Consider the following 26456-nt stretch of genomic DNA (forward strand, 5'->3'; position numbering starts at 1 on the left):
TGCCAAAAAAGGGGGATTTGAGTGATCTTAAAAACTGGAGGCCTGTGTCTGTTTTAACAACTGATTATAAGTTAATGGCCAAAGTGTTGGCTAATAGGTTAAAGACTGTACTTGGTGATTTAATACACCCAGATCAATCCTATTGTATCCCAGATAGAACAATTTATGACAACATTTTCATGGTAAGAGATATTTTAGATTATTCTAAACTAAATGATGTGAATGTTGGTTTTTTGTTTTTAGATCAAGAGAAAGCATTCGACAGAGTGGACCATGGTTTTTTATTTGAAACTATGAGAGCTTTTGGTTTTGGAAATGTTTTTATTTCTTGGATCAAACTTTTATACACAAATGTTTCATGTGTTTTAAAAATAGGTGGTAGCTTAAGTAAACCAGTAAGAATACTTAAAGGCATAAGACAAGGATGCCCTTTATCAGGCCAGCTTTATGCTTTGGCAGTAGAACCATTACTGTGTTTATTAAGAGAAAATTTGTCTGATTTTAAACTTGATGATATATGCAACTCAGTTAAAGTAATAGCTTATGCAGATGACATCGCTATTTTAGTAAAAAATCAAAAAGATGTTGATGTTGTTAAAAACAGCATCTCTTTATTTGAGAGGGCTTCATCTGCAAAGTTAAATTGGATTAAAACAGAGGCTTTTTGGTGCAATGAAAAAAGTACAATGAGGTTACCTGTTATTCCTGAAAATGTAAAATGGAAAAAACATGGTTTTAAGTATTTAGGTATTTTTTTGGGATCCGAATAGTATCAAAGAAATAATTGGGAAAATGTTAAAGAAAAAGTGTGCAATAGATTATCAAAATGGAATTGGATTTTACCACAACTTTCGTATAGGGGTAGAGTACTGGTTATAAATAACCTTGCTGCATCTGTTCTATGGCATAAATTAATTGTGTTAAATCCACCAGATGGTTTTATTAGAGAAATTCAAAAAGTGTTCATAGATTTTTTCTGGAATGGAAACCATTGGCTAAAAGAGACAATATTGTATCTACAATTAAATGAGGGTGGTCAAGGCCTCATGGACATTAAGTCCAAAGTAGCTGCTTTCAGATTGCAGACTGCACAAAAACTCCTTTATCAAAAGTCTCTAAACTGGACTGCTATTGCTTGCACCTTATTAAACAGAGTGGGACGGATGAATTTGAACAGACACCTTTTTTTAATGAATTTGAAAGATATTGATTTTAATGGGCTTTCTTCTTTTTATACATCAGTTCTAAATGCATGGCAAATATTTATAGTTAAAAGAGAACTGACCGAAGTAACACAAGAATGGGTACTTGAGGAACCATTAGTTTATAATCCTTTATTGGTTGAGATTTTGAAATCAAAGGCTTGTTCCACAAGATTAATTCAAGCAGGAATATGCAAAATCTGTCATTTAAGAATACAGGATAGTTGGATTTCTGCAGAAAAACTTGCTGTGAAAATCAATGTTCACTCTATCAGGTTTATTGAAAAATTGTTATATGAGGTTCAAAAATTGTTTCCTGTAGTACCATTGCAAATAGAAGTAACTAAGACTGCATTTCCCAGGATTAGTGTAAAAGTAAATTTAGAAGATTGGCAGGAGGATGATACTAGATTACTTTCATTTAAAACACCGCAACTTGGTTTCTTTGATGAAATATCTAAAAAGTCTTTATATTGTCTTTGTGTTAAATTTCTAAATTTAAAATCTTTGAGAGAAATTCCAGAAACCAAATGGGGAAATTTTGTTGAAATTGGTACCACTCCAAAAGGATGTTGGAGGTCATTATATAAAGTACCAATTGAAAAAAGAAGCGGAGATTTACAATGGCGGATCTCTCATTGGATATTGGCAACAAATCGTTTTAAGAATCATCTAAATCCGGCACAAGGAGATGAATGTATATTTTGTGGCCTGTCAGAAACAATGGCTCACCTATTTATTGGATGTTCAAGGCTTTTTAGATTGTTTGACATGTTGAGAGACTTGTGTCAGAAATTTGGTTTCATTTTTACTAATAGTCTTTTTATCTTTGGACCAAAATACAATGCTTTAAATAAGAAAAAAATTGTTTTAACAAATTTTGTATTAGGTAAGGCAAAACTGGCAGTATGGCTGACAAGAAAAAATAAAATACTGTTAGATAGCAATACTGATCCTTTGGACTTGTTCAGAATATTGGTAAAAAGCAGGCTAGTAATGGAGTATAAATATTATGAATTGGTGAATGATGTTGATTCTTTCTTTCTTGTATGGGGTGTTGAAAATATTTTATGTCAACCTAATGAAGAAGGAGGTTGTGATATATTGCTGTAAACTTGGTGGTATTAGTTTATCATTGTTTTATTATTATTTATTTTGTGTGTTATTGTTTTATTTTTGATTATTATTTTTTTGTGTGTATTTACATGTTTTTGTAATAAGCTGTAATTGTTTTTAAACTGATACAGTTTTTAAACTGTTGTAATTAAAGAGTTGTTAAAAGTCTCTCTCTCTCTCTCTCTCTCTCTCTCTCTCTCTCTCCCTCTCTCTCTCTCTCTCTCTCTCTCTCTCTCTCTCTCTCTCTCTCTCTCAGCCTAAGGTCGCATAGAATGTATTCAGTTTCTGAATGGTTTAGGCTTAAGCCAACAGTTTGGTGATGCTGTCTGAGCCTTACGTCATAATTTTTTTTTTTTTTTTTTTATTACGCCGGTAATACCGGATACCGGGGTAAAATATGGAGGCGGTTTGACGGTATCACGTATATACACGTATGTTTTTCACAATTCAGAGTTTTTTTTTTATAATTGAAAAAAGCCTAGGATGGGAGGGGACATGTCACCCCCATACCCCCCGGGATTTACGCCCATGCTCGCAGGGTACTTCACACTCAACACCTGACCACACAGATGTTTCTCTTTGCTTCTTCTGAGACTGCTTCACCCGACCTCTAGTCCGAACCCATGCAGATGGGCAGATTTCGCCTATCTGTGGAGGAAAGGCGTCGATGCTGTTCAGAGGGGCTTTATATTTACTGTGGAGTCGCTGGACATTTGTGGCCACATGTCTAGCCAAAAGCAAGAATCAATTTATGGGTAAGAGCTTACTGGATTTTGAATGAATATTCTTTTAACACAACTATGTTGGCAGTTAAGCTGTGTTTTAACTCTTAACATACACGATTGTCATTCGCTCATTGACTGCAGAGGAAATAGAAATTTTATCGATTCGAAACTTGCTTACAGTTTTAAAACTGTTTTTCCTTTTTCCCTAACTATTGCTGTATACGCCCCTAGCGGTCTTTCTCTTCCTACCGTCACACACTCCACTGGTCCCATAAAACTCATTACCTCTAGTAACCATTCTGAATTAATTAATTTTTTTTTTTTTTTACAGAGACTATCGCCACCCCTGTGATCCCATGACATCCCTGGCCTAACATTAATTGGGTACATAATGCAGTGTTTTCTTTGAGCGAGAGCTGTAATAAGTCCTGTTTATTGTCTGCTTGTTCTGCTGTGTCTCGTTCGGTGTTTCAGCAGGAACATATGGATCTATCAAATGTGCCTCATTGGTACCATGACCTGAAGAGAGTGTTCAGTAAGTCCCGGGCTGCTTCTCTGCCTCCTCATCGTCCCCAAGACTGTGCAATAGATTTATTACCAGGTACGTCTTCGCCTAAAGGCAAATTATAATCACTGTGTGTTCCAGAGAGGGAGGTCATGGATAAATATATTTCTTATTCTCTAGCAGGCAAGATCATCTGTTCCTCTTCTTCACTTCTTCCTCCGCCGCGTCTCATAGATGGGGAGTAGGGATGAAACGATTAACCGGTTTCACTATTTACCGCATTTTGATTCGTTACGGTAAATTAATCGTAAAGGCTTTTCAACACCATGTTTCTGCACGGAACAAAACTGTTGCAACTAAACTGCGCGCTAGTTTGACTAATAACCACGCACACTAGAATAATTATGACTGAGGCTATTAACTAAGGCCAGCTCATGCATTATTTTTACTGGAGGGACGCGCACATGACGCAGTGCGGTCACGCTTTTCAGGCACACCTCGTTGGGATGACAGGGGGCATTTGTGGCTAAAGTCTGAGGAGGAAGCAGTACATGAGAAGTACACAGGTTAGCAAACCCAGTCAGAGTTATTATTAATGGCGCCGATAAGAGCGATCATGTAGTGCAGGGGTCTCCAATCCTGATCCTGGAGGGCAAGTGACCCTGGAGTGTTTAGCTCCAACTTGCCTCAATATACCTGCCTGGGTGTTTCAAGTATACCTAGTAACACCTCTATTAGCTAGTTCAGATGTGTTTGATTAGGGTTGGAGCTAAAATCTGCAGGACACTGGCAATCCAGGAACAAGTTTGAGGACCCCTGATGTAGTGAATGTTAATCCACCAGCCAAGATCAACCAAGTGATTTTGGAGAGAAGGCTGAAAGAATCCTGCTCTGCCCCGCTTATATGGGCCGGCTGACTTGCCGGCTTTTTTTAACAAACACAGCACAGGTGCAGCGCATTACTGCGCCTTTATTAGTCCAGCGTTTCTGTTTCACTTTGTCAGTTCGTTGTTGTTCATGTTTGTGTCTGTGTCCTGTCAGGCCCTCAACTAAACTTTTTTTTCTTTATTAACTTTTGCCATCACATTTTTAGTAGTCAGGATACCAGAGAAAACAACTAAAATTAAATAAATACCTCCAATATAGACCAGTAAGAAAAAACAATTCTCTTGAGTGAAGCCATTTGAAGTAAGCAAACTAAAAATAAATAAATAACTGCAGTGTTTTCTAGTAAAAGATAAACAGGCTTTTCCTCTCTAAGGACATGTGGAATATTCAATTAAGTTTTAAGTTATTTATCAAAAACAGCATAATGTCCACCATTCTCAGATGAGAGGCTTGATCTCTGTGCAGACACAGACATAGTGATGCTTATTTTTGATTATCTAAGTTCTGATTTAGATAGGTAGGTTTCCGTTTAAATTAATGAACAAAAAAACATTTAATGTTTTTATTAAATTAATGTTTTTTTACATGACATATTCACCATTAAAATTGCAATTTTGTCAGGAACCAATGTTACAGTTGTAGACATATAGGTTGTATTTTTGCCTCCCGTTCTCTCTCTCGCTTTTTCCATGCCTGTCATTTCTGTAGCTCTGCCTTCACAACAGCTGATTGGTCAGGAGACCGATCTATCATCATTGGGATCGACGTGACCCAGGGATATAATGAGGATGTCAGAAAAAGAGGAGGAGAGTGCTTTTTCCTTTGATCTCGTTTTCGTGTATTTTGCTGACATGATTATGATTTTCGTTATTTTTGCTTAACTTTCATTTGAGCAAAATTATAATTTTTTCTTTTGCCCACTTTGAGAAACTGTGATCGTGTGTGTGCGTGTGTGTGTGTGTGTTTGATTTTGTGTGTTTTTGGCTCAGCTCTTTCCTGTCATATTCAGCTATACCTCATGTTCACTCTTTTCTCAGAGTAAGGTGGATAGCGAAGATGTCGTATGACTTCCATTTTGCAAACACATAGAAGATGTATTGTTAAAGACATCAGGTCAAAGGTGAACGTCATCTTTGTATCTATTTTATTCTACAATCCAGTATAGGGAAGAATACGGCGCACATCGCTGAGGACCTTTTCATCAGTTTATAGCGAGGTAGGGGGTTATTCATGAGTTAGAATTGTTTCGTTATATTTCTTTCTTTTGTTTGGCTTCACTATCAACCCCTTACTCTTGAGTTTAACTAATTTTTGTTTCATACCTTGTTTGAATTTGCTACTTTATTATATTCTCTTTATTGTTGTGAATATTTTTCTTTTGTGTATATATTTGGGCATTATTCTTGTTTCACTTTGTACACTTTTGCTGGCAGTTCTGTTGTCAGTGTTTTTTGCTTACACCATCACATTGTGAAATTACCACAATTTCTAAATGTTATTCCTTATAAGTAAGTTTCGTGAAACGGTTCCGACAGATAGTGTGCACTTTGTCTTTGACACAAATTCCATTCCTGTACTCCACTGGAAAACCAAAATATTACCACACAGGCAACTTAAATGTGTCTGGGGGATCTGCAATCTCAATATATGCGAAACAGCCATCCTGCGTATACATTTGTAACCGAATGTGATCGCTTATTCAAGTCAAATGACATGACATGCACATGGAAAATACTTACTTTAGAATATAAAATTTAGAACAAAAGCTCATCAAAATATAAAACAATTTAATCAAATGTGATAAAATAAAGATGTGTTTTAAATTGGTTCGTGATGCATATCGTGGTTGATGTATCGCGATATTCAGTTTGTAATATCGTTACACATTGTTATATATAAGTGCTGTCAAAATTAGTGCGTTAACGTATGCGATTTAATTTTTTTAAATATTAAAAAAAAATAAATAAAATAAAGCAGTTTTTTTTTTTTTTTAGTTTGATGCGTTTCCTCCTTAAACTCAATGAAAGCGTAATGGATGCTCTAGCCACCAGGGATCCCCCTGAGCAGTGCCCTGGTTTGTGTTTGTGTGCGTGTGTGTGTGTGTGTGTGTGTGTGTGTGTGTGTGTTTGTGTGTGTGCGTGTGCGCGTTTCTAAGCAACAAGCCTGCCTAAACTTCGTTGTCTGTATCTACTAAATAAAAAAGTTACGAATTGCTGTGAGATTGTGTTGCATTCTCAGCTCACATTATTCAAAAGAAAACACATTATTCCCCGATAATGTCAACAGACTGGACTGTCTTAGCAACTGGATGAATGTAAAGGAGGACTAAGCAAAATTGTTTCTACTTTATAATTAATGCTGTCAAAAAAAAATATTAATATGTTAAAATTAATATCTTACATTACATGCATGGTTTCTAGAGTTAATGGTGTGTTGTAGCAGAACATACACAAGGATGTAAACAATGGAAATGTTGTTTGCTTCACCAGTGCGGCCACTTTTCCTGCATTCTGAAATAATGAACTCGCATTTGCAAAAGATATGTGAACATTTCATATTACTTACAGATGCTTATAACCCAAATATGCATCCATCTATCTATCTATCCATCCATCCATCTATCTATCTATCTATCTATTAGGGTTGTGACGGTGAGGAAATTTCCCCACCGGTTAATCAACATGTGACAACACCGGTAATACCGGTATCACCGTGGGAGTGGGCGTTTCTTCATTGCCTCTTTTTTCTGCTTTTAAATAGCTTGTAAATGCGTGCGTATAATACTTTCACTTTCAGTTTTGCGGGAATTGCCAATTCGGCGTAAATTGTTTGAATGGACGAAAAGGAAACTACAAAAAAAATCCCTGTTATTAAACAAAACATAACTTTTATTAACAACGAATAAAACACAACAATGCTACAGGCTGAAAAAACTGTGGAAGTTGAAACCATACAAATAACAACCATAAATGCCTGTATTATATATTAACAGCTTAGTCCTTATGAACAATCCATTTATAAAATACATTATTAACGAATCTATAGGCTATTGAAGAATAAACCGAATATAAAATATGATCCTTGCATAATTATCACAACTAAACAAGCGAGCACTCATTTTATATATAAACTATATAATAAAATGTTAAGAATTGGAACATTATGTAAAAAATCCAAAGACTACAGGCTAAATAAAAGCGCCTCGTCAGAGCTAAACATCACCGCACACCTGTCAGTTTACAGCTTCTGGAAAGATCAGACAACCTATACAGATCACACAATCTCATTAAACAACATGTAAATGTATAAATATTTCGATAAGTATTGTTATGGAATATTTATAACTATATGATCTTGCTTTTTGGTTATATCGATACAGCTTTGATCTCTCTTACAAGCGGCAGTTACAGCCGCAGCATAAGGGCGTCTCACACTGTTAGTGGCGGAACACACACAGCACTGGCAAGACGTTTTATTTTTATTTGTTGCAGATTTGTGCGTTGTTCCTTTTATTTTTTAAATCTCTCAAGTTAATGTTGTCTATCGAGTAACTATCGAGTCCCGTCAATTGGAGTTCAGTGCGCAGTAAGACTATTGACCAACTGCCCTGTAAGTTTAAACACTACAGGTCCACAGCTCTGGTGTGTTATGAATTACATGTTTTAAATGACAGCGAGACATGCTACGTTTAGTTTTTTATTGTAAAATATACATAATAACCCAGTACACAATAATGTGTTTTGATTGGCTTGTTTATTGAAGCGTATATAGCCATTAATTAAATAGACTGAGCATATTTTCACTAATATTAATACACATTAATAGCCAACAAATTAGCCACCCTTTGATTTTTTTTGTTTACGTATATTTTTATCAAACGAAAAATGAAATGAATTGTTAAATTTAGTTTTCATTTTATTATAATTAATAGGCCTATAATTTATAGGCTACACAACTCATTTGGTTCCAATTGCGTTTTTATCCTACCAATAGACTTTTTTTTTTGGCTCAAAGACATTTATGCTTATTAATTTCAGTGGTGCATTTTGACAGATTTCGTAAAGGCTTCAGCTATTCTACTTGTCAGCTGCACCTGCCTAAGTTTTGCAACTTGAATTGTGTTGCGGCTCGATGTCTGAATGAGAGAGAGAGAGAGAGAGAGAGAGAGAGAGAGAGAGAGAGAGAGAGAGAGAGAGAGAGAGAGCGAAATCAGTCCTCAGATTCGATGTGTGGCTGCACGTCTCAGTTACTTTATTGCAATTTTTAATATTGGCTCATCTAAATAAACTTTTCATATAGCCTATTAAGAATTTTGCCAGAATATTGCCAGACAGAAGAAGTAACTTTCGGTTTTTGAAGAGAGCGTCCTCAGTGATAAAAGATGCGCGCACACACAGGATGCGCTCTTGTCGGCCTATTCATTGTGGATTTTTTTGACATTAAACACATAATCAAGTGCAAAAAAGAACAGCTGAACTTCGGAAAACTACTCCCGTTGCCACGATGTTTCTCTGATGTTGGATTGTCAATGGCACGGCATTGCTAAATCACTCGTTTTAATAAAAAAAGATATTTATTATTCAACATTGTGTGTTGATGGTCGCGTGATTTTTTTTTAATGAGAGTATGCGTTGTGTATTTATGGCCATTGATCTATCCGCGACCCACCCATAGTTAAACATGAAGGTGCGTGTATAAATTAGTTATGTTTCCAGATGCTGACACCTTTGTCAGGCAAAGTTTGCAGATTGCCTCATTAACGTCTTCAGGTTCTCTTATGCATTTGGGTTGAACCCAAAATATTGCCAAACAGGCGCTTTTGCATTGCGTTTTGACAATAAATCGTCCGCCATCCTCTTTCTGTAAAATCGACTCCTTGTTTCACCTCACGTGGTAAATGAAATATGACGCACTATAGCTATGTTTAGATTTTAATTATAGAGCATGCTCTTGTTTTAAGTCAATTATTTATAATTATATTTTCTATTTATTTCAAATAAATGTTTAATAAAAAAAAATAAAATAAAAAACGAATACTTAAAAAAAAATGTGGGGACGGTGTCACGGTGGAAAAGTGATGTCAACGGTGTTGCGTCTTAACACCGGTATCACCGTCAACATCGTCTATCGTGGCAAGCCTACTATCTATATGCACAGCAATATAACTTTACAATGAGTACAATTATTTGTATTCAATTCTTTATTGCTTTTATAATTTTCCCTTTTCCATATTTGCAATGCCTGTATTTTGGCTTTTTATTTTGTAGTTCACTTAGAATCCAACTTGGAATTTTTTTTTCTTTATTGGTATTGACTGTTTTAAAATTCAAATGGCATAACATGCCTGTGTTTTTATTTCTGTAATAAATATGGGTGTCAAGCCAGGATCTTGATGGTTTATTGTGGGTATGTTGTTTACATGAAGAAATCTGTGTTACAAGTTAAACAAAAAGTCTAATAAACAATTAAATTTTGAATTTAAATAGTTTTTGTCTTGCGTTTACATTAATTTTCTATTTGAATAGGCAAATTTACAAGTTTCAGTATTTTAAATGTGATTAATCGCGATTAATTAGTTAATTTTTTTAATCGATTGACAGCACCAATATATACAATCTCATTAAACTTCACAGCCACAAATATAAAAAACAACTTTTAATAAAAATGGGCGAGGATAAGATACTAAGAATCGGATACTTGTTAAATCATTTAAATTTTGATTCCTCTTGTCCAATTTCTGCATGCATATTTTTTTTAATAATAATTTTAACATTTGTTTGGAGATAAACCACAAAATGTGTTCAAACAAGTGGCTAAATGTGGTAAAGAACGCTGGTAACGCTAAGTGTAATTATTGCAATAAACTAATAGGTTATAAAGCAGGGTGTTGCGACTAGGGTTGTAACGGTATGAATTTTTACGGTATGATAATCGTCTAAAACAATACCACGGTTTGACGGTTTCGCGGTATACGGTATTAAATAGTAATTCTCATAGCAATACCCTGAAAAGAATAAGAACACGTTTTCTGACTGAACAAAGGTTATATTTCAACAAACTTTTGAAAAAACCATTTTAATAGAACTATAGAAGTCTTTTATAAAAATAAACTGGAAAATCTCCCATTTTAATAAATTAAATTAGAAGGAATAAACAAGCAGGGTCTTTTAAGATTAGACAAAAATAAACTTAAACTGTCCTTCCTTATAAGCAGGATAAATGGGAGACCAAAAGTGCAATACCAAGTTTATGGCTGTAAACATGTATTTAAAGCGTTGTTTTTTTCAGTCTAGGTTGTGATGAAGAAATGTAAGCATGTTGAGATTTTCAGGACTTAATCTTGACCGCTGAGGTGAGAGAATGTGTCCACTTGTACAATGAACAAATAAAAAAATAAAAAATAATGTGTCAAAGTCCAAATAAACATGGTGCAAATCCTCAGTAAAAAAATAGATATAAATATTTACTATACTATAAATAGTTACATAACGAAACTAGATTCAATATGGAACATCCTTAGGTTTTATGTGCCAGCATGGATATGGTTGTCTGTGGATATGGATTTGGATGTGGTTGTATGCAATGCAGACAAACAGCTGCACCTTCATTTGTGTCTTTTGAAAACAGCAAGAGCAGCAGTTCGTCTTTGCTGTGTCACTGTTTTGTCATGTTTCTGTGCTGCTGTGCATGCAAAAGTACTTAGTATGAGAATTATTTCATGCAAAACCTTTTTTTTTTGCGTTTTATTTAGCCGCTCAGAAATGTATGCCTATCTCTCATTCCGTGTTGTTCAAAAAGCTCAGTGTTGGTCCACAAACAAAAGTGAAACCTATGCTTATTGGTTGTGATATAGCGAGTTTGAACCAATCTGGCCATGGAGGAGGGACAATGCATCAATGTATCATGTCTGGTTTGTCCGGAGACACAGTGACGAGCGTTTCTTTGTCAAATCAGCGTTGTCAAATTTTGATGACGTAACCGCACTGATTCCGGAGCCTCTGAAAGTCCTATCACAAACATATCACAAATGTTATGTGATACAGCACTGGAAAGCTGAGATTCTCTTCTTTATGCCAATCTTTGAATTGTATGAATCGGATCAGCGGATCAAAAGTTATTAAACATTTAAGAGCAATACTTATTTTTAGCCGCAGGTGGCTGTCTCGGTCTTTAAGGGTTAAAACCGTTGATATGCAATTGTTCATGGTATGATAATCGTGCAGGTTCAAATCGTGGTAAACCGTCATACCGGTATATTGTTACAACCCTAGTTGCGACCAAAATGACAAAGCATCTGCGGTTGGTTCACATATTTCACAAATATCAAATTAATAGAATGGCACTAGGTTCATTGTACATCCTGCAGGTACAACCAACAAGAGTTGAGCAGTTCAGTTTCTATTTAAATACCTTGAGATGAAACTAAACAGTGCATTCTCTCCTCCTTCTCATTCACAAACAGCAGGATGCGCTGCTGAAGCACACAGGAGAGACGACTTTACTATCCGTCATTCATAATCTTAGCTGTTGTATTGGAGTTAAAAGAATATATTCAAGTAGAATGTTATTTTAACAGCTCCGATATACGTTTAATCTTTTTCTTTTGCAAAATTTCTGTCATTTCTCTTCTGCAAATTAATAATTTTTTTATCTGCTTGATTCTTTTAAAACCAAAAGCAGTGCCCATCAATTGGTGCTTTTCCTTAAGATACACCTTTGTAAATGTTTTTTTTTTTTTTTTATGAGTATAGTCTTCAATATGTTTTTAGTCATTTTATTCTATTCAAAGCAGCACTTAGATGCGAATTTATCCATGAAAACGTGACATGAGAGCGATGCATGTGTTTGGATTGTTTTTTTTTTTTACATGCGCGATCAATTCCTGATCTTTTGCACTGAGTTTTAATCAAAAGGCAGTAATTTAATTACTTTCAATGAGCTAAAATATTTGTTAAACGAATGTTATTTAAAAAAAAGCATATATACATATTGAAACTGTAAAACAAAATGTGCAGTCTAATCCGCAATAAAGTAAACTAGTTATCTATTTCATTATTTAATGCATAAAATTATTTATAATGTTTTAATTAAGTTTAATTAATCTGAAACTTTTAATTACATTTTTTTTTTTCCTGTAAATATTAAAAGTTGCATTAGATTGACGAAAACGAACCTCAATACCTGGGTGAACAGGGCCACAATGGCTTTTTTTTCTTATTAAAACAATATGATGCAGTGTCCTCTGTCTACATGACTGGCAAAGACGTCAGAAAAAAAAACTGCTGAATCTCCACGAATATTTAGTTTCCTAATACAACAGTTTAGTGATGTTAGTAATGCATAAAATTCTCCTGAACTCACTGATGACAGTCACTTTGTGGTAGCTTTTAAGGTGGTTAATAAGGGTCTTTATGTTACCTTGGGAAGTTTGGACTGAACAGGAGCAAAGGCTATCAGATCAACATTGCACTTCTCGAAAAAACACTTGCAATCTATACACAGTTACCCTTATGCTTGTGGTGCGGTAAAATCCGTAAACTCTGCCCATTAAAATACCGGCTTGGTCATTATACTGTATAAACACGTCTAATCTATTGAATACTATTTAATAATTGATATTTAATTATTGATTGTGGGCCACAAATATCGTTATTTTGATAATAATATGATTATTCGTGCAGCCCTTTATAGAGGTGTTTTTCAAAATGTCAGCTGAAATATTTAATACCTTTAAGTTTATGCGGTATCTTTTACAGCATCGATAATATTGTCAGTTATGTAACAATTGTGGCTGATCAGACCCATGATTATTTTACTTTATTCAACAAATAATACATCATTAACCTCTTACCCAGGAAAAGACTGGATAGTCAGTGTGTAATATGATTCCAAGGTATTTAGGACATGAAAGGAGTGTGCTCAGAAATGGAAACAAAAAGATTTGGTCAAACTTCTGTACACTCCTTGCTTAAGACTGATACTTTTAATGTAAACTTTTAATCTCTCTCAGGTGTTTGGCAACAAAGTCTCTTGCTCATGTACTAATATTATGGTATTAATCTGCAATCAATGTTAAACCCTATCACAGCTAAACACGATCATAAATGGTTCGGTTCATGTTTGATGTCCCTGCAAAGCTATTTTGGTGTACTGAACAATTGTTTACATTTTATGTCAATACGTGTGCAACATATTAACATTTTAAGAAACTTAAACATTTCTACATTGTCTAACACTCAGTATGCCTATGAAAATCACCATGCTTTGGAGCCAAGACTATAAAACATGCCTTGGGGAGTTAACTTCTCATTGGTCAACTCGGCTCAGGAGGGTAGGTACAAAACCATTCCTATAAAAGCTTGTGACCTAAGGCCACCACTCAGACCAGAGTCAACCCAGAATAGAATCCAGGAGAACCCCCAGAAACTCAAGGGAGCAGGCGTGGACCCTGACAAAATGGGTTAACTGCACAGCTCAGATAGTCCAATATCTTATAACTTTCATTCTTTTCTTTCCATTGAGAGTCTGTTCAAGTTTAGTGTGCCGTGAAACCAAAAGTCAAAACGACTACAGTTTTTGCAGCCTCAACTGAAAATCCAGACTCCACCCAACTCTAAACCTCATGAGGTCAAAGAACTGACTGAATTCCTCACATCAAAAAAGGTACACAAGTAACACCTCCAGATTACCACTGAACTTGTGTAAATTAAATGTAACCCTAAAGAAACCATAGAAGGGTTCTATAAATTATTTTTTATTATTTGCTTGGTTTGGTCTTACAATATCCAAAGTTTTTCCATCATTAGACTCTTAAACTCTTATTTTGTTCCCTTTCTCTTCTCTACAACTGTAAAAATGTGTTTATGCTTAGCTTCTGTTAGATTAGTCAATAAAGTTTCATTTACATAAAGAAAAGTTTCAGTACATGTTGATGAATCTAATGTTAAAAATTCGATCTTGTTACCCTGCTTGAACATAAATGGGTTTTTATTTTTGACGGCAATAGCCGTAATTGAAATCTCGTCTTAGCAGACCATTGAATTGATTTTTAGAAACGGAATTATACTTCTTAGAAAGAAGATTAATCATTCGCATGAATCATTTAAATCATTAGCATGTCAATTGCACAAAAACATTCAATTTGTGCCTCATTCCTGTAAATAATGCTGAAGGATGTCTAATTCCATCTTTGAATGAACTTTCATGTAAATCCCCTGCACTTGACACTTCATCAATGTCTGATGTAAACATACCATTAGGCATTTTTAAATCTATCTTTTTAAGGTCTTTATTGCGGAATTTGATATGTATATTTCTCTTGCCTGATCTCGACATGCTTTTTCCTTATAAAAGACACATTGTATCACGTGACCCAAGACAATAAGTATATTAAACTTTAATAAACTTATCTCAAACTATTTATTCCGCAGTATTAGTTAAATTCTTTGTATTTATGTCTACGAAGATTTACGTGTGCTAGTGTTGATGTGCGGCAATTATTTCTGCTGATTAATCTATGGGCAGATATATAAAAGATTCACAAAATGATCAGCTGATTGACATGGCTTTCCAATCTCTTTTGCACCTCACAGATACCTACCCTTGGCCACAGTGGACGGAGTTGGCACATGGTGTCCCCATCCTTGATTGCTTGACTGAAATTCTTCATTTCCATACACAACTCTGCCCGCTGAGCCAGGAGCCTACCTATAGAGGGCTCTGTGAAGAAATAAAGATGTGTTACTATCAGAAATCAAATGTAACAGAACTTTAAGTCATTTTAAGGTTTAAGCTAAAATAATGTAGCTAAAATGTATTAACAAATGGTAATGGTCATCCTTTGACTAAATAAAAGCAACAAATTGTTGACAAAAATGTGAGTACAATTGGTAGCTACAGCACATATCAAGACACTCAAACACTTTAGGTCAAATATCCTAAATCAATTTTTATTTGTTACAGGCACTCAGGCAAATTTGCAACTGACAGACAACAAAAAAATACTATGTCCATGAATTTGGAATTTAGTTTAACCATGGTTAAACTAAAATGAGTGAAAGAACTCTTCAAATTTTGTCACAATATCTATTTTTATTCACATGAAATGCAATATAATTATATATACAATACTATTTAAACAATTGATTCTACCAGGGCTGGACTGGGACAAAAATTTTAAAAATTGCCCTGGCATTTTGGGACAGAGCGGCCCACTGCATTCAATCAAAATGCTACCTATCTGTGCACGCCAATATGTTTACCAACTCCCATTCTATAAAAACACAAAAGCATATATGCATATGTAGGAAATAATGAGAGTTGACATTAAATTTTTTTTTTTAAATTAATTTATTATTATGATAAAATTATAATTTACACCGGAAGTCCATCTTTTGTGTGCCTGTGTTTTGAGAGAGCCTATATTAAATAATGAACATAACAAAAACTGCCTGCTGATGCACACAGTTAATGTTGATTACCAAAATAAAGATAAATAATATAAGCAATGTGTCAGAGACCCTTCAATGAAACAACAAACATAGCTTAAAGATTGTACAAACAATCAAATGAACTCAAACAATTAAAATTGCAACAAACATTTGTTTGGGCCTGAACTGCAAAACTAAATGTAAAAAAATGTATAAGTTTTGCTTAAGTTGCACACTAGTTTAGTCATGTATAAATATCATAATAACCATATTTTATAAATATTATTGTAACTATAAGCCTACATCATGCAGACGAACAAAAAACATTTCAGCCATACAGTAATTCAGAAGTCAGAGTCTTCATTTAAAACCAAAAGGTTATGGGCTCAGAAAGCTACTGTAAAGGTCTGTTGAACCGTCTTTGCTCATTTAATCAGAGAGTTTGAAGATCCAACTCTTGTGTTTGGAAAGCGTTATTGATCAGTTCCAAAAGAAAACATGGGCAAATAAGCTAGCATTGAGGCAAAAACTATATTCCTTTCAATTAAAAGATGAAGACTCGGACAGAAACATTTGACGCCCTGTCAGTTGTGGAAGATCATATTGAAGAGGAATCCATCTCAAATGCATTTTGGAGAGCATTTACACATGTCCATTTCATGATCGTATAGCCATCCGATCAGAAAAAAAAATTTATGAAGTGACCGGGTGTAAACAGCCCTATAATTACTTCGTTTGCCACACAAGTGGTTCTAGTTGGATTTGCGTTGTAAACTTTAAACAAAAGTTTTAAAAGGTTATTATTATATATATACCTCATATTTATCAATGTGTTAAAAATTGACAAAAATATTTGCAGATTCTGTTTAGCCCTGTATATGACTCAAGGTGGAAAATTATGTTTCTCAAGTCATAGACTGAGTCAGATTGTGTGACCGCACTGAGCAAGCAGGCAACATATTTGTTTTCTGTCAAACTGCCTGAACGGCATATTGTGAGAAAAGAAAACATGCAGCCCACAAAATGACTACACAGCAACCATGTGCAAGACCATATTATTATTACATAATATTTCAATTTACAAATGCTGAAGGAATTCCCACTACAAGACACAAGCTTTTATGTGATTAAGCTGTTTGTCTAAATAACAAGCCATCATCAAATGCAGACATTTGGGCACTGTCTAACTTGTGTTAAGATAAATTTTTATGGCCCTAATCAAGATTGTATTTAAGTATTTTGTATTTTTGTTTTTATTTACAGATTCATGTAACCTACTAGGAAAAACACATTCTACTCCAAAGATGCTACGAAAGGTGAAAATAGATATATTTTTAAATATACAGTTGAAGTCAGAATTATTAGCCCCCCTGAATTATTCGTCCCCCAGTTAAATTTTTTCCCCAATATCTGTTTAACGGAGAGAAGATTCTCAACACATTTCTGAACATAGTAGTTTTAATAACTCATTTATAATAACGGATTTATTTTATCTTTGCCATGATGACAGTGCATAATATTTTACTAGATATTTATCAAGACACTTCTTTTAAGACTACAGCTTAAAGTGACATTTAAAGGATTAACTAGATTAATTAGGTTAACTAGGCAGGTTAGGGTAATTAGGCAAGTTATTGTTTATTGATGGTTTGTTCTGTAGACTATCGATAAAAAAATTTGCGTAAAGAGGCTAATAATTTTGTCCATAAAATGGTTCATAAAAAATTAAATCTGCTTTTATTCTAGCCAAAATAAAACAAACAAGGCTTTTTCCAGGAGAAAAAAAATTTATCAGACATACTGTGAAAATTTCCTTGCACTGTTAAACATCATTTGGGAAATATTTAGTGTGTGGCTATGTCTGTGGTTGTGTCTGTGTGTGTGTGTGTGTGTGTGTGGTCAAGTGATGTGAGTTTTCAGCCGGAAAGAGGGCTGTTCAGAAATGCTATTTAAAACGCCAGTGTGGATGTGGATCATTTTTGTTCTAACTTGCCATTTTAAAACTAAGACGTATTAGTGTATACAGGTCCTAAGTGTGTATTTTTCGAGAGCGGGTTTGCGACGGGGGCGGGGCAGAGGATCGGCGATGTCAGTTCAGCATCGTGTTGTCTATCAGCCATCAGCGATGGACGATGGCATCGTCTATCAGCCCAACCTTAATCTATAGTCTATTAATTTTCATCTCCTTATTTAGTGTTTAGTAAAACAAGTTTAGTCAAAACAAAAGTGTAGAATTTTTTTACATTGAGTGAAAGACTTACCTTTAGATATCTTCGATATGTATCACACAACTGCAGTATACAGGATTACTTATAGCAACACTTTAATAACACTGTAATTGTGACATAAAATACTGTTTCATATTTACATTTATTTTGGTTCTTTTCTATCATACAGTATTTTTATTGTGTTACTATTTAAGTGTTCCTTTTTTACTCTGACAATGTAGCTGTTTTCTATGGTTCTATTTACTTTTTTATTTGCACAACAGCATAGTAGTGCTGTGTGTAGTGTTAAGCAGGAAAAACACTCTACTTTATTTATCAAAGATTTTTATTTAATTTGAAATGAAATGAAATTTGCTCAAAAGAATGTTTAATAAAGACTTATTAAAAAAGGCTTTAACTTTCAAGTAACCGTTTATGGGAAAATACCGAATATATATCGTATACCAGGGGTCTCAAACTCAATTTACCTGGGGAACGCAGGAGGCAAAGTCTGGGTAAGGCTGGGCCGCATAAGGGATTTCACAAAAAAAAGTCCTCAAATGTCATGAGCGCTCTCTCTCCCCGCTCCGCTGATTCTGTCAGTGTACAGAGGTCGGCGCGGGCCACAAAATATTGCACTGAGGGCCGCAAATGGCCCGCGGGCTGCGAGTTTGAGACCCCTGTCGTATACTGTCATTCCTCAAAAAAATACTGGGATATGATATTTTGCCCATATCACACAGCCCTAATATATATATATATATATATATATATATATATATATATATATATATATATATATATATATATATATATATATATATATATATACACACACACACACACAAAAAGATTAGACCTACTTTTCAAAAGAAATAATCACAGAGGGAAACATTACGCAGGCTCCAATATGATATTGTTTTGTAACAACGTGACCAATATAATTTACTAACTGGCTTTGCATTGTTTCATAAGGTTGTAAAGATAGTGAAAGGTGCAATTATCTTAATCACCATTAAAATCATTAGTTTTGTTGCATATAATCAAACCAACTTTAAGTCTTTTATATAAATAAATAAATAAATAAATAAATAAATACAGCCATATCGCACTGCTACGAGTGTGATATTGCGTTTATACAACTGTTTGATGGCATAATTGTGTATATAAAAACAAAATCAAACATGAAGAGTCTCAAAAATCCTTTTTTTTTGAGGAACTACTTTCTTCCGCATTGGATTCAAATCATAAGCGGACAGTTAAACAGCTGTTAAAACAGTTAAAAGCATCTCTTAAACTTTAGATCTGTACTGTCTGCTTTTTGCTGGCTGTATGTGGGTGGAGTAATACACAAAGGGTAAAGAGGCTGTAGGAGTTCTGATATTGCAGAATATCGCACGGCTTTCAGCCCATCAGATGTAAGAGCCAGACAGAACTGTTGTTGTGTGTATATCAGAGGTGTGGACTCGAGTCATGTGACTTGGACTCGAGTCAGACTCGAGTCATGAATTTGATGACTTCAGACTCGACTTGACAAAATATGAAAAGATTTGCAACTCGACTTGGACTTGAACATAAATGACTCGGACTTTCACTTGGACTTGCGCCTATTGACTTGTAAAGACTTGCTACTTTCTATAAAAAGCCCAAAGATAAAAAGTATGTTGACACGGAAGGCTCTATCTCTGCGTGTGTGAGACAGAGAGCATGCACGCATACTTTCGACCACTAGCGCTTTGTGGCGCACTTCCGTGTTTTTGCACCAGCGGGAAATTTGAAGATGCCATTTTCATTCTGACTCGGAGAGTGAAATAAACACATCCGCGATCTCCTTCTTTTGTTTTATTCAGCGGATTTACAACATCTGTCAAAGGTAAGAGACTTTACTACTCGCAATGTGTTACTGTTGTGCAAAAGCATTGTTTTACTGTTGTGCATAAGTCAATGAACTTCAGTTTTTTTTAAACCAAATTTACCCTCTCGTGATTTATTTCACATAATTATGAACGAACATGGCTGTAATTTATGCTTTTGCACTTGGTCGTTTGTGTCAATGGGCATATTATGTTTTATTTTTTGTGTTTTGCCCATCGTCTGACAGTATTTTCTAACTATTTAATTAGTAGTAACATTAATTACATGCCATATATAACAACAAGATATATATATAATTTATTTTTAAAGCTCTTAAAACTGTGAAGAAAGTGTTTTGTTATTTTTTGGTGACATTTTGCATTAAGCTTTTTTTAGTAAATCTATGTACTAACATGAACTAATAATGAACTATACTTTTAAACCTTTATTAATTATAGTTTAACATTTACTATTGCATTATTACAATTTAAAGGTATGCTTGTTAACATTAATGTTAATGCACTGTGATTTAACAAGAGTAACCAATAATTTTATTTCCATTAATTAATGAATACTGTAATGAACTGTAACTGTACTGCACTGCATTGTTTGTTCACATTAGTACATACATAAACTTAATTAATTAATACAACCTTATTGTAAAGTGTTACCTTTTTCATATTTTGGATTGATAATATTAATTTTATTTAGTATTTAAAACCTTAAAAGTATTTGTATTATTGTTGATGTTATGCCTCTTAGCAATATTTTAGTCCTCTATATGGTTTTTAATTAAATTTGTATTGTGAGATTGTAATGTAATGCATCTATATTGTTGAATTTCTGTTTGTTTGTTTTTCTGTATTTCCCCCTCTATATTTAACGCTTATCTACTATTTTTAAAGTACTTAAAACCAACCATCTAATAAAAAATACAATTAACAATCACATTTTGTTTCATGAGTGTCTTTGTTCCTGTTTTGTAGGACTCTTATTTTAACAGATTTCATTTGGAAACACTTGACTGATCATTCAATTAAAGTTTTACCTTTATTATTCCATCACTCAATGAGATCATCTAATTGAGAGTTGAATTACTCCATTTGTAATTGTTTTTAAATAAACTAAAAACGAAGACTTGTTTTATTCAGTTTGTTGAATGTGAACTTCTCTACTTTACATATTAAAAGATATTCAAAACCACTATGAATGTATTTAAACTAATATTTAAATTTATATAACTGTTTCACTGTGGGTATTTCTATTTTAATTTATTTAGCACATTTATTGGCTATTCAAACATGAAAACAAGTTTTAGATAATTCGTGGCTCTAATAAATTGTTAAACATTACAATATCCCTGCAGAAAAATCCAGCTTAAACCAGCCTAGGCTGGTAAGCTGGTTTTAGCTAGTCAACCAGGCTGGTTTTAGAGGGGTTTTGGTAATTTCCAGGCTGGTTTTCAGCCATTTCCAGCCTGGTCTTAGCTGGTCAGGCTGGAAACTGACCAGCAAAATCCAGCTAAAACCAGCTTGACCAGCCTGGTTTAAGCTGGACATAGCTGGTTTTAGCTGGGCTCCCAGCCTGGCTAGGCTGGTCAAGCTGGTTTTATATGGTCATCTCCCAGCCTGACCAGCTAAGACCAGGCTGGAAACCAGCCTGGAAATGGCCAAAACCCCTCTAAAACCAGCCTGGTCGACCAGCTAAAACCAGCCAACCAGCCTAGTCTGGTTCAAGCTGTTTTTTTCAGTAGGGATTTTTGACAAAATAGTCTAAAATGATAGTTTACAAGTGCCTAAGTGGGATTCGAACCCCGTTCTTTATGAAAAGAAAGAAAAATCTGGTTAACTCTGACATTACTTTCACCAGTGGGCAGGTACTTCAATCTGATTGGCTGGTCTCTTGCACGCGTATTCAGTCTCACTGCATTTGCTTGACTTTTGTCCACACTGGTGCCTCAAACCTTTCCTGCTTTTGCTCTCCAGAGATCCTCCTGGTAAATTGATTATTTCAGAATGTTGATATGGTTTATATATTGCTACACTATTTAGTAACAATACATAAAAACTATGAGGTTAAGGTAAATTCTATAATAAATACTAGTGTTTTTGAGAGTTAGGTATACTGCTTATGTTTTAGGCTAGTATTATTTACAAGTTGTTAATGAATGCTTCAGCATACTGTAGTATTAAGAATAGTGAACTGATAAAATAAAATACAGAGTGTAGTTTTTCTACAGTAAAGTGTGGTGAATTGTAGTATAATATACCGTATATTGTAAAAAACTACAGCACTGGGCAATTTGTTTATATTACACTTGTGTTACCATAGCAACTATAATATGACCCCAACAGATTAACTGAAGTACTTTACTATAGTGTTGTTCAAAACACTGTCCATGCCAATAGATGTGTTCAGGGGCCCTGTGGAACAGCTTTTCCTCAAAATGAAGAGGATGACATGGAAAATGTCCTCCACAATCTCATCAATAATGTGGAAGACAGCAGAGACGTGTTCACTTTATTTTAGTTGCCATGATAAAATGGGACTGATAGTGAGATTTATTTAAAGAGTGAATAGTACAGTAGGCTATAATACCTAATCAAGTTTTTCCTTATTTTTATCACAGTTACATTTCTGCTTGCGTTAGTTATATTTTTGTTTAAATGTTTTTTATTTGATTAGTATGGTGCACCTTTTGGATGTTTAATAAATGTTTGTAAAACAAAATGCATTCTTTACATCCAACATCTATTCTCTGTGTCTTTAAGTGTTTGTAACTGGAAATATCTCATCATATAACATACTTTTCAATTCAATTCAATTCAATTCAGCTTTATTTGTATAGCGCTTTTACAATGTAGATTGTGTCAAAGCAGCTTCACATAAATGGTCATAGTAACTGGAACAGTGTGGTTCAGGTTTTAGTGTTTTAAGTTCAGTTCAGTTCAGTTTAGCTCAGTTCAGTGTGATTTAATCATTACTGAGAGTTCAAACACTGAAGAGCAAATTCATCGATGTGAGAAATTCAAATTCAACATACAGCCAAAATGTTATGGTTTATTAGATAAAAAATTTAATATGTAAGTCTATTTTAGTATTTTGGTTATTGTTAATAAATAGTGCCTCAATATAAATCATATCAAAAAGCACGAAAGGAAGAGGAAACACAAGACACAAATTCTGTATATAATCTCTGAGAGCACGCAGGAAAATGTGTGCGTGAGCAGTGCATATTTGAGAGCGAGAAAATGTGCGCGTGAGCAGCGTATATTTGAGAGCTCGCAAGCAGTTTTGTCCACAGAGGAAATCGGTGCAGGAGCATCACACAAGGTAGAAAGCAAAGTTCTTCATTGTTATGTGAAGAAAAAAACGTTATTGTTTGTATGAAGTAGCCTACTTTATTGAGAATATGTGCCACAATTTTACATTGCTGCTAGACATATTTGCATCTCCATCTCTTCAGCACACACGAGATTCAATTGACAAAATACCAAGTTCACTCAATTTTACTTTGCAGCATACAGGAGTTGTTGGTCTACTGCTGCCTCATTGAGGTCGTTTATGTAGTTTTAGTTAATCACAAGTTGATCACCGAAGACATAACATAGCACAACTAAACTTAATGAACTAGACAGCAGTAGACTGAGATATATCCAGCTGCAGGCCCGCAGAACCACACACGTTTGAGGCACACACAATCTAGGCAAACCATATATGGTAACTAACTCTTTAGCATTATCGCCACCTATTGAATTTCACAAATATGGTTTCCCATTTCAGTCAATTTTATTATTATATCGTAACGATCATTTTAAAGTCTCTGCAGTTTCTGAACTTAAATTATGTCAATAAAAATAATTGGTTAAAGACACTTATGACTTTATTCATGTGTCCATATACACAAAGAAAACATAATAGACCGTCTAATTATTGGATTAAGTGTAATAAACTAATTCAAGCTCTTATTATCATACTTCGTTAAAATCACGTTGTTGTAAAATATAAAAAAGCAAACAATAATGTCACTTTAAAATAAATTAGCCTACTATAGTTAACCAATACTATAGTTTAAACAATATAGTTATAAACTGATTATCTTAACTGATTATAATTATAAGTTTATATATAAACTACTATCTTTTACTAAACTGACCTTGTAAAGCTGTTACATATATATATATATATATATATATATATATATATATATATATATATATATATATATATATATATATATATATRTGTGTGTGTGTGTGTGTGTGTGTGTGTGTGTGTGTGTRTATATATATATATATATGTGTGTGTGTGTGTGTGTGTGTGTGTGTGTGTGTGTGTGTGTGTGTGTGTGTGTGTGTGTATACACTTATGATTTTTTTAATAATAGTTAATATTTTATTAATAGTTTTATTAAGAGTATTAAATGTGGGAAATCATTCATTAAAAGGTTATTAGAAAATTAAGCTAATAAACACCGCTTGAGTAAAATATTAATATAGTGTTATACATTTGTTACATGTAAAAATATTTTATTACATATAATGTATTATTGCCTATATTAACTTGCTATTATTTCCTTCATCATAAATTAATCCATTATATAAATTAAACCGGTCCAAATGAGATCATTCAGCAAGGCCAGCAAACGTGTATCTGCCAAATTATTGTCAGGTAATAAAGACTGATCAGCTATAATGACTGATTAAAAACTGTTCACTCTATTATATTGAATGGCGATCGGAAACAATGCTCCCCATTCGGCCGTCTCAATCGCAATATTTGTGAAATAAAGTAAAGTAAACACTATTGTTTATTGTGTACAATATTTATTAATCAAATATATCAAAATATATCGATGTCCAAAAAGACGTTATAACTTTAACATCCGTCATAACCATATATGGTTTGCCTAGATTGTGTGTCCTAGATTGTGTGTGCCTAAAACGTGTGTGGTTCTGCGGGTCTGCAGCTGGATATAAACGTGTGTGGTTCTGCGGGTCTGCAGCTGGATATTATTGAGTAGACCTGCAATTTCTGTGTGATGTGAGGCAAAATGGACTCTATTGTGGTGGAACTCGTTCTTGTGCAATATGCTGTGGAGACGAGACGCAGCACTGTTTAGCACTTTTCAGAAAATTACATTTGTATTTTTATATATCTGAGCAATGTTCTTTTATTTAAAAAAAAGTTTGTTTAATACATACAGATCTTACAACCATACATAATCTGTTTACATTTTATTTTTCTGTTAAAAAGGCTCGAAAAGACTCGAAAATCAAACTGTAGGACTTTGGACTTGACTTGAGACTTGTTGCCTTTGACTTGGGACTTGAAGGCAATGAATTGAGACTTACTTGTGACTTGCCAAACAATGACTTGGTCCCACCTCTGGTGTGTGTGTGTGTGTGTGTATGTGCGTGTGTGTATGTATGTATGTATATATATATATATATATATATATATATATATATATATATATATATATATATATATATATATATATATATATATATTGCAGCTCTACTTAAGACTTAAAGTTGGTTTAATTATATGCAACAAAACTAATTATTTTAATGGTGATTAAGATAATTGCACCTTTTATTATCCTTACAACCTTATGAAACAATTCAAAGCCAGTTAGTAAATTATATTGTCACGTTGTTACAAAACAATATCATATTGGAGCCTGCGTAATGTCGCCCTCTGTGATCATTTCTTTTGAAAAGTAGGTCTAATCTTTTTTTTTAGTGAAAGGCCCCGTATACATGTGATTAAACATTTATTTACCTTGGTCAATCGCCGTGTTGAACTTCAGCATGGCGTTGGATAAGTCTTGCTTTTCCCAAAGATATTCCCCTTCCATCCAGTATCGTCTGACTTTGCTTTCCGTATTAAACCATTTGTCAATCAATCCACTGATGATAACATTTACTCTGAGTCCGTCAACATTAAATTGTTTCGGTGACTTGGTCGTTTTTAACAGACAGCTTCTACACTCTCTTTTCAGATCATTTTCCAAACAGCGTTTACAAAAAGTATGCCCACATACTAATGTTGTCGGTTCAGTTAACAAGCACTTACAAAGACAGCATGAAAACAAATCTAAGTTATGTTCTTCAACTGACTCGTCACTCTCAAAACATCTGACTTCCGAGTTACAGCCTACGCTTACGTTCTTACTCTCACACTGCTCTTTCGTGCGTATCGTATTTGTTATCACTTCAACTAAAATCTGCAGTTCATCGGGCTTTAGTGCCTGGATATTTGCAGCGATGCAGTACGAGTCTAATGCATCAGCTATTCGCCCACCACGGGCAAGAGCGTCAGCTTTACGCAAGCACAGGCCACGGTCTGTATGCTCGACCTCAGCCAGCTGAGAGGAATATATCTCCGCGGCTAGATCGAAGTCTCCAGCCCTGCATGCCTCGTCCGCTACTCCGAGCATTTCCGTACATAGACCCGGTGCAGTAGGATTTGAGAGGTCGTGAACATAATGTTCGACATGATTCTGTATGCTAGTATCCATTTCT

General features: G+C 34.3%; 1 protein-coding gene across 1 annotated transcript in view; it reads right to left on the minus strand.

The window, feature by feature from the left end:
* Positions 1-26233, minus strand: part of si:ch1073-440b2.1 — a 91680-nt gene extending 65447 nt beyond the window's left edge. Inside the window, exons 1-2 of the mRNA XM_073951882.1 lie at positions 25714-26233; positions 15037-15155 (exon numbers count right to left, since the gene is read on the minus strand). Of these exons, the coding sequence (XP_073807983.1) occupies positions 15037-15155; positions 25714-25789 (195 nt within the window). The 5' untranslated portion in view covers positions 25790-26233. The remainder of the gene's footprint in view (positions 1-15036; positions 15156-25713) is intronic.
* Between the last annotated feature and the right edge of the window lie 223 nt (positions 26234-26456).

Source organism: Danio rerio, chromosome 1 (assembly GCF_049306965.1).
Source record: "Danio rerio strain Tuebingen ecotype United States chromosome 1, GRCz12tu, whole genome shotgun sequence".
NCBI classification, from domain to species: domain Eukaryota; kingdom Metazoa; phylum Chordata; class Actinopteri; order Cypriniformes; family Danionidae; genus Danio; species Danio rerio.